The sequence below is a fragment of the Lytechinus pictus genome, chromosome 5, assembly GCF_037042905.1.
Source record: "Lytechinus pictus isolate F3 Inbred chromosome 5, Lp3.0, whole genome shotgun sequence".
NCBI classification, from domain to species: Eukaryota; Metazoa; Echinodermata; class Echinoidea; order Temnopleuroida; family Toxopneustidae; genus Lytechinus; species Lytechinus pictus.
Window position 1 is genome coordinate 38,859,778 of NC_087249.1, and position 9,623 is coordinate 38,869,400.

General features: G+C 36.0%; 1 protein-coding gene across 1 annotated transcript in view; it reads right to left on the minus strand.

The window, feature by feature from the left end:
* Positions 1-808: 808 nt before the first annotated feature.
* The window catches only part of LOC129261441 (putative ankyrin repeat protein RF_0381), a 16,586-nt gene continuing 7,771 nt past the window's right edge, over positions 809-9,623 (minus strand). The window contains exons 4-9 of the mRNA XM_064100338.1: positions 9,291-9,542; positions 8,663-8,749; positions 8,063-8,161; positions 6,311-6,415; positions 5,471-5,605; positions 809-3,128 (exon numbers count right to left, since the gene is read on the minus strand). Of these exons, the coding sequence (XP_063956408.1) occupies positions 3,120-3,128; positions 5,471-5,605; positions 6,311-6,415; positions 8,063-8,161; positions 8,663-8,749; positions 9,291-9,542 (687 nt within the window). The 3' untranslated portion in view covers positions 809-3,119. The remainder of the gene's footprint in view (positions 3,129-5,470; positions 5,606-6,310; positions 6,416-8,062; positions 8,162-8,662; positions 8,750-9,290; positions 9,543-9,623) is intronic.

Consider the following 9,623-nt stretch of genomic DNA (forward strand, 5'->3'; position numbering starts at 1 on the left):
ACTTTATAGAATACGGTGGTGTAGCGAGCGCTATTAAACAGTCTTTTTGGTTCTTTTCTGACAATTTATCGAAAGTAATAACTCAACTTTTTAAACCTTTCCACTTTAATTTTCTTTTAAAAGACAAAAAAGGATCGAAGAATATTTTACGACAAGCTAGTTTCTGTTAAAAAGGTAACAAGGAAGTTTGTAGATAAATGGACTACAAAATTAAATGTTCATTACAGTCAAGATGTCTGGTCTGTAGTTTACAACATTCCACAGAAATTTACAACATACACTAAATTAAGATGGTTTTAGTTTAGGCTCATTCACAGAATTTTGGGAGTTAATTCATTTCTTTTAAAGATAAATAAAATTGATTCAGGATTATGTTCTTTTTGTAAATTTGAAGAAGAAACATTAATTAATTTGTTCTCTGAATGTCCGATTACTTTATTATTTTGGAACAAAATTTTACAATGGTCAATATTAATTTACAGCTTGATCGAGAATTGTGTTTATTTGGAATTAGATCACTTCAACATTTTGACGCTATTTTTCAAGTCTCTAAATCACTGAAGTCCGGAATACACTGATAACATCCTAATTCGTCGCTCTCAAGTTCGTATACTACTCGTTCATCTGCACCAATCTGGCTTCAGCGGCGTAACAGGGGTCGGTGGCCAGGGGGGGGGGGGAGGGGGGGGGGCAAGAGCCAACAATTTCCCGGTCATATCATGATATGAACAGGCGTAATGGTGTAATGAGGCGACTATTTTGAGAGGGACAGATATTGCGTATCGGGCAGAATTCATCTTTTTTTTTTAAATGCGAGCGAGCGAGCAAAAATTTTGACCTTTTTAATACAAAAATCTAATTTTGTGATAGATTTTTACATGATATCCAGAAAATAATATATTTCACTCTTCTCTATTTCCATTTCTTTTTTGTGGTCTGTACGCCACTGTGAACAGGATTATTTGCGGCAGTAGCATGAAGAGTAAAAAAAAACGAGGGGCGCAGTAAGAAACATGTGCTAAAAAGCTGCTTAATGTTCGTCCCGAGCGAGCGAAGCGAGCGAGAAAAAAATCACACTTTCATGAGAATCTAACTTTGAGATATTTTTGAAATTATATTCAGTAAATAAAATTATATCCTACACTTTTTCTTCGCTTTTCTTTCCTCTCTTTTTTTGTTTGTAGAACTTTTGGGGGCCATTGGCCCAACCCTTCCATACTCATATATATACAGCAGTGCTGTGCGGTTGGGGTCCGGGGCGAAGCCCCCGGAACTTCTTGATACCAAAGCCATTTAAACCTCGCAGATCGCCGCTATTTTAATCAAATTGCGGGTATATACAGAATATAGCTTAACACATTTATACAACCCAGTTGCGTATTGAACCAAAAATATTTGAGGGGCCAAAATATAGCAATGTGGGAAAATTTACATCCTACATCCACTGCATGTTGGTTCTACTCTTTCTATTTGTCATTATATTGATTTGTTTATGTATTGTTTTTTATTGTTCATATAATATTGAATATTGTACCTTTTTAATGGATGTGAGTAAAGTGAATTGAATTTGTTAAAAGTCGCCAGCGTGCAAAGCCAGCTGGAAAAAAATGCCTATTGAAATTAAATTATAATTATGTGATAGATTTTTCCATTATATTCAGTAAATAACACATTTCATTGTTTACATTCATTTCATTATACGTTGTCTGCTATAATTTCTTTTATTTCCTCTTGGGTGTGGAACTAAGACACCCCCCCCCCCCGTGCGCCTGTACGCCAGAGATTGAAGGTGATTGAACGGGGGCGCTGGTTATTGATAAAGAGCCCCTATATGCAGTCCATCTTTCTTCCCGCTCTTTATCTTTTATCCTTGGCAGCCCGGTCGTGTTATTATTTTTTTTCTTGTCCATTTTCTTTGTTCTATAATTTAGCTTTTGACTAAATCCATTCTACCTTTGTTTCCCGCTATTGTTTGCCATTTTGTCATCTTTTAATGTATTTCCCATCATGCTATTGCATTACATAAGCCTATTTCGGAATGATAATGTTCTTCTTTCGTACCTTTTCCCGATTTTTTTCCTTTTCCATTAAAAAAATCTTCGTTTTCTTTTCACTTTTCCCTTTCCTCCCCCTTTCTCTTTTTTTCTTTCTCCCTCCCTTTTTTTTCCCGTTTTTTTTTTCCGGTGAAATCCGCCAGGGGGCAGCTTGCCCCCCTTCCCCCCCCCCCCCCGCCTGTTATGCCACTGTCTGGCTTATTCAGCAGGTGAAACGTCCTTCCCTGTGGTTGCTGCAAAGCTATGGTATCACCTTCGTGCTAGTGTGAAGACATCTTCCTCTGCTGACTTACTCAAGAAAGCAATTAAATTCTAGAACGACGTTCGCGATTCGACTAAATTCTAAGGCTTTCGTCGGCGGTCATCCGAACCGTCGTATCACTATACGACGGTGCAAACCCATTTCCAAGAAAATTGACTTCAAAGTTTACTATAAATTTCACACGTAGTTCCCCAGCCTTGCAACAAATTCATGGCTAGAAAAATACATTGTTTGAAAGACCAAGACGATTGATTGAAATTGGTATCCTTATTTTAACACAAAACTAAGGATCAGCGAAAATATCACAAAAGAGCTCCATGCTTGTAATTCCGGTTTGAGCGATTAAGATTTTCCCTGTACAAAAACGCCATAGGGGATGCGCGCGGTCATTCAGAACGTCGTATCACTTTTCACGTGCAAAGTCAATGCAGTGTCGATGGCCGCGTACGGCGGTTTGGCTGACCGCGCGCATTGAAATCGCGGTCAGTCAAAACGTCGTATCGCTCTGCTACAGCTAGTTTCCAATGGGTTTTGCGATTTTTTTTTTATTATGTCTTTGCCGTGAAAATCACCTCGTAATTATCACAGAAACTAAATTAAATTGCTGCCCAGATAATTTATTAATGAATAGAATGGGACTTGTAGTTTAACTTTCTCAAAAAATCTCAAAATCGATTTTTATTTTATTTATTTTTTACCAAAATTGACTGATACGACGGTTCGGATGAACGCCGACCATATATTAACCTTGCCAATCATGAATCTTCCGAATTACACTTCGATATCCTCTGGCCGTTCCGGGATTATGGGCTCTAAAAGAAATAGAAAGCGAAAGGAAATAAAGGAAACTAATTTCAAACAAAACAATAGTTTTTAAAATATGCATAACTTTTTTCGAAGAAACTCGAAAGCGAGAGAGCAATAAGACCAAGCTTCTTTGTGTGTTTGCTCGTTTTATTTTTCACCATGCATAACAGAAAACAAATTGACAAAATACATGTACAATGTATATTGACCAAAAACTACACAGTAAAGAACTAAGCATAAATAAAATATGTTTGAAGTTCACAGTCCCTTAAATAACATTAAATATAAGTAACTCGTTTAACTAAAACATGGCTCAAAATAGCATTCATTTTAAGAAGAAAAATCGAAACTAAAACTAAAATAATGCCCTTCTAGCATATTAAGATATAGACATCATTTACATATTAGATAACATTATCTTGCACCTCCTTTATGAGAGTACTTTAGAAAAATATAATTTCCATAATTTGGAGAGATATCCTTCATATTCTTCTTGAATGATAAAACATTGTTACAAATTCGTACATTTAAAGGTAGGGAATTTAAAATGATAGGTCCTACATATTTTACTGGTTTATGGGCGAATGGGGTTAAATTAGTTATTCCGAAGGTTCGTTATAATGAGGGTTCGTAATTCCGGAGGTTCGTTGATCAGAAAACGAAATAAGGTTCGTTATTTCGAAGATTCATTAGTCCGAAAACGCAATAAGATTCGTTTAATATTCCGAAGGTTCGTTACTCCGAAAATGAAATAAAGTTTGTGTTTTCCGGAAATAAAATTAGTTTATTTTAGTAACAAAAGCGGTGTTGTAATTAAAAAATAACATAATATTTTGCAATAATAGTTTAAACGGGGGATAATACATGTGAATGTTGTTGTCAAAGCATGTATTTCGTCAATAATTGGCGCGTGGATCAAGCATCTTAATTTCAATTTTCTCTGAGCAATTGCTGCCTGCTGCTGGTTATGATTTTAAAAAAGTCCCCGTAGGAAAAAAAATCAAAATGGAAATGTCTTTTTTTTTTCAAAATAAACTGTGCCCTTTTTCGAAATTAAATAGTCTTTTGGAAGTACAACATGACACATTTTAGGGAAGAACATTACAACTTTTTGGCCTGCGCTTCGCACTCACCTCAGTTATTATGTTGTACAGCACTCGCCCTGTTTCTGGTTATAAAAATGCTTAAAATGTCTAGTTTTCAGGTTTAAGTATCATAAATTTTCAGCTCGCGATTCGTGCTCGCATTATTCGATTGGATAAATATGTATGCTATTAATGAGTCGCTAAATGTTGTCCTTAACATGTTCTGTTTCTGGTCAGTTTAGTTAAAATGTCAAAAATTGTGAGGTCTCCTAACCGAAAATGTATTATGTTGTACTTAAATAGGTAATCTAATGTCGAAAAAATGTTGAAAAAGTGCATTTTTTCCTACGGGGAATTTAGTGACATAAAAGATTGTTTTAGATTTCCAAGTCTTCCCCCTTTACTTATTTTACTCCCTCGTCTTCCTCCTCTCCTTTTTTTTCTCTCTTTTTCCTCCTTTTTTTGTATTTCCTTTTTAAAAATATTTTTTACTCCGCCAATAGGGGAGGGGGCGGGCACCTCGGACCCCCTTCCCTGGATTCACCTTTGCCCAAGGGCTTAATTGAATTTGGGAAGGGATTGAATTCCAAATAACTGGTCCTTGATAAAATATGTCGGGTTTCTTTTTTAGAGAGAGAAGTATTGCACTGTGGGATATGGATCTTTAGAGTATTTCTTATGGAAAAAGTACAGTACAGAAGTATTGAAAATAGATTTGAGGGAATTCGGAAAAAAAATGTTCATAAGAAAATGTTAACAAAAATGCGATATTTATTTTATTCAAATCCATTATATTTTGAATTTTCAAAGATTTAAACAAAAGTCAAGAATGACAATTCAAATGACAATGATAGTTCAAAACTTCATATCAATAAAATTTTACTTTTTCAAAAACACAAATAGGAATTGTTAATGATACAATTTTGTTTGCTCATTCCAAACCTCTTCTATTCATGTAATGTTGTACAATTATACATATTTGTTTCAACTCTCTAAAAAAGAATTGCCCACAACGACGATATTCAAACTCGTCAAAGCCATTACTATCATCTTCCACGTACTTGTACTGTCTTTTTTGTTCACATAATTCAATTAATGTCACGGGCCCATTATTTAATTTTGGAATGATCTACAAACCGCCTACAAAAAAACAGTTCCATGTAAACTTTTATCTGTTTATACGCGATAATCCCGTAGTATTAAATCACATTAAATGTTTGTTCTCCTCTTAAAACTTTTTAACAAGATGAAAATATACATACCTTCCCGATAATCATTTCAGCGATATCTGCTCGATTGCTCTGTATCGCATAATGTATCGATCGGACTCCAAATCGATCAGGTAGGTCTATTACTTTAGAACAATCTCGTTCAAGTAGACTTTCCACTACTGATTCCTGTACACACATGAAAAAATATGTATACATCAATCAATAAATATGATTCATCCTACTAGCATAAGATTATCATTATAATTATAATCATTATAATAATAATTAAACAACAATATTAACGAGGTTTTAAAATAACTGACTCTTACTTCCTATCGGAAATCCATTAAACACCCGGGTGGAGAGTGGCAACCCATATCACCACTAGACACTAGCTTATGGATTCCACTACGCAGTCTCCACTCCCAGGGGGGGGGGGGCATTGAATCAGACCCATCTTTATGATGGCTCGTGCAATTGTCAAAACGATAGTTACTTTGACCTCATATAATATGTCATTTTAGCTCCCGGTAACCATGGTACGAAATTGGGACAAGTTGAAATAGACAACTAAAGTTGTCCTTTTGGCGTTCCAAATATGAGTGTCATAATTACAAAAAGAGAAGGAAGAAAGATAGAGAGATAGAGTGAGAGGGAGAGAGAGGGGAGGAGAGGTGGAGGGGGTGTAAGAGAATGGTATGAAAGATGGACAAGTTGAAACAATTGCTTACAATTAAAATTGTTCTTTTGGCGTTCCAAATATGACGAGTATCAACGAGGCAAAAATAGAGCGAGAGAGAGAGAGAGAGGGGGAAGGGGGGGGGGCGGGAGAGAGAAAGAGAATGAGTACTATAAATAAAATATCAATTCTCAATTGAAAAAGTAACCTACCATGCCTTGTATAACCGCCCAATGAAGAGCTGATCGATCTAGATTATCCATGGCACACAGATCAGCGTCCTTCTCTAACAAAAATTCAACAAGATCCTTGTTACCCTGTAAATATTAAAGATGGAAAGAGGATAACGTCATCTTTAATGAAAATGATCTAGCTAGGAATAAACATCCGTCAAAATTGGTGAAATGAGCAAAAAAATTTAAGGGGGTCAACCATGGCGTATGAACATTTCTTTTTAAAGAAAGTCAGGAGCGAGCGAAACGAGAGAGCAAAAATTTCCACCCTGTTAATGCGAAAACTAATTTTATTATAGAGTGCGTCCTAAAAAAGGAAACCCGTTTTCAGAGATAAATTCCATAATCATTTAATATGTTTTTTTACTATAAATTTGATATTCATGGGAAGAGTGGAATCTCATCTCTAATTTGAAACCAACAGTTAAGCAAATCGTTCACGCATGGCAGATTACAAATAATAAATACTGAGACATATCAGAAACGATTTGCGCAGAAACTCACGGGTGAATCTAAATTCGTTCTCATTTCAGGGATCAGTGAGGAAATATTAACAAAGAATACAAAAGAAATACCAATGAGCCAATCGTCGAATAAGCACGTATATCACAAACCAATCTTGTCCATTTTTTCTGTGTTGGCTTGACATCCGGGGGGAGTCAAATGTATTGCTGTACACACGCGTGGCCAAATCATTTCCAAAAGGCCCTAAACCAGTTTTTCTCTGTGTGCAAAATAACCCCCTAAACAAGTTTTTCGCGGGCTTTATTTACACGTTTTGGCCCCTAAACAAGTTGTCGCCAGAATATGACCCCAGGGAAAAAGCTTGGGGAAAAAACATACCCTAAACACGTTTGGCTAGTCTTAAAAAAACATTCCCTAGATACGTTTGACCTTGCGATTGACCATTGACCAATCTTTCAAATCTACCCCTTTAAAAAAAAAGGGGCTTGACAGAAAATGTTTCCCAGGTACACCCTTGCTACACAGAGAAAAGGAGTATGTCAAGTCCAATTGCATCGAATATGATGTAAATGACGGTTTTATGACAGAGAATAGATCAATATTTAACAAAGAAGAATAAACCATGTAAAGTAATTATTAACATATTTTCAAAAAAATCCCTTCAAACTGTACATGCATGTTATTAATCACGCAACAACGAGACGAGAGTATATTTTTAATCAATCCTGTGCCATTGTCCAAACCTAGCTTACATCATACACTGCGCCTGACCATTGTTAAACTCTCGTCTCCATGGATATATTCTATAGTCAGTCTGCCTTTCTTAAAGGAATCTATGATTAATTAAACATAATTAAAAGCCCACCCTATTCGATATCATTTGGAATAACATGCTAATGGATCTGAGGTAATCAAATTTAAAGGTTAATTGCTTTCGAGCTAAAGAGGGTTCATAATTATTATTGCAACGCATGCCTATTTTTAAGCGAAGAGCGTAATGTTATATTTTTGTTTTGTTTTTGTTTTATTAATGTAAAAGGCACCGCATCCGCCATATTGCAATTGTTAGATAATAGTCAGATTTGTTGTAGTAATCAACTATTATGTGTTACAAAGCAACGTTGTATTTTTCGTTGTTTTCTTATGTAAAAGCTTTCTTTCTGATATGACTATGATTTAATGATTACCTAGTTTCAATCTAAACCGAGTAACCTTTTTTATTAATTATAATAACCAACCGTTGATTCGTTATGTGCGTGGACTTACCTCCCCAGCCGCTTGATGTAAAATAGTTTGTTGGCAGTTGTCACGAGCTTGTAAGAGTTCAGGATTTTTCTCGATCAGCAAATCAGCACACTTGGTATTCTAAAAAGAAATAGAAACGAAATGAATAACAAAGTAGTTTGGTATATCAGTAAATTATGGATATCAGCTGCATTGTGACGTACATGGTGGAAAATGAAATCCCGAAAATCGATGCGAAAAGTATCGTCATTTTCATCAAAAGATATACATGCAAGTGGCAGTGTTTGTACAATAATTAACATACATAGAAAAGAAGTAAAGCGTAAAACAACTTCCGTACGTTCGAGCTTTAGAGAAAAAAAATTATTTCTGAAACCTCCAAGAAAGAAAGAAAGAAATAGAGGGATGTTAGAGAAATCTAAAGCCTGTCCAGAGCGTTGTACTTAGTGAAGAATAATACTTGAGCACCATCTAATATTCTAATCATTCAAATGGTCAGTAGAAGTTGGTATTGAATTGGAACAGTAGGAAACACTTAGGGGAGACTTACCAAAACCTCATAAAGGCTTTGAGGTAAATCTAATAGTTCAGGAAGATAATTATTTATTTGATTTGACTTACTCGATTTCTTTCAGTTCTATGGAGCGCTGTCTTTCCATCGTCATCTTTTAGTATTGTGTCTGCATCTTTACTTAATAAGAATGAAACCTGTGGGTTCATGAACGTCAGGAAAATAGAAATGCAAAGGAACAGAACGGGGAAAATGGCGAAAAGGGGAGAAGGGGGAGATAGGGTTGAAGAGAGAGATCGAGGGAGACATTATAGTGGTAAAAAAGAGACAGATGAGAAATGGAAAGGACAGGGGAAAGAGAATTGGAGTAGAAAGAGCAGATAAAAATGAAAGAGTGTCAAAATAATTGAAAATCGTTACCATGGGTACCAAACAGGATTACTATGATTTAAGAGAAATATAGAATATCCCAAAGTGATAAGACTCATTATTTCATACTGATAGGAAATCACATTTCCCCCCCCCCCCCACACACACACACACACACACAACCCAGGATTAACCCTTGGGGCGGAATTTTGCTTCAAAATATTTCTGGCATACAAATAAACAGTGAACTTTATGTTTATCACACCTCTACTATCACGTCCCATTATGTCCCCCTGTCTCTTCAAAAACTTGTACACTTTGCTTCAGCCCCCCCCCCCCCACACACACCCAACCGTCGGAGTTGTATACCTTTTCTTTAGCACCAATATCAGCGGCAGTCATAAGGGGCGTGGTCTGTCCTTTACCGCGTTGATTAATGTCAGCACCTTTCTCCAATAATAGATTGATAGTCGTGACGTCACCATTTGCTACCGCGTAGATGAGCAATGGTTGGTCGCTTGGATCCTTTTGATTTACATCAGCCCCGCCTTCTAATAACTTATGCAGATTTGTGTTGTTCGTGAGTCCGCCATGACAGCATTCAAAGATGTCCTGATCAAGCTTTAAAAAATACACATAATCTCCAGATCATTAAAATATTAAGTGTTTGAATTTGTAAAGTCGTGAAAATTTATCACAAGA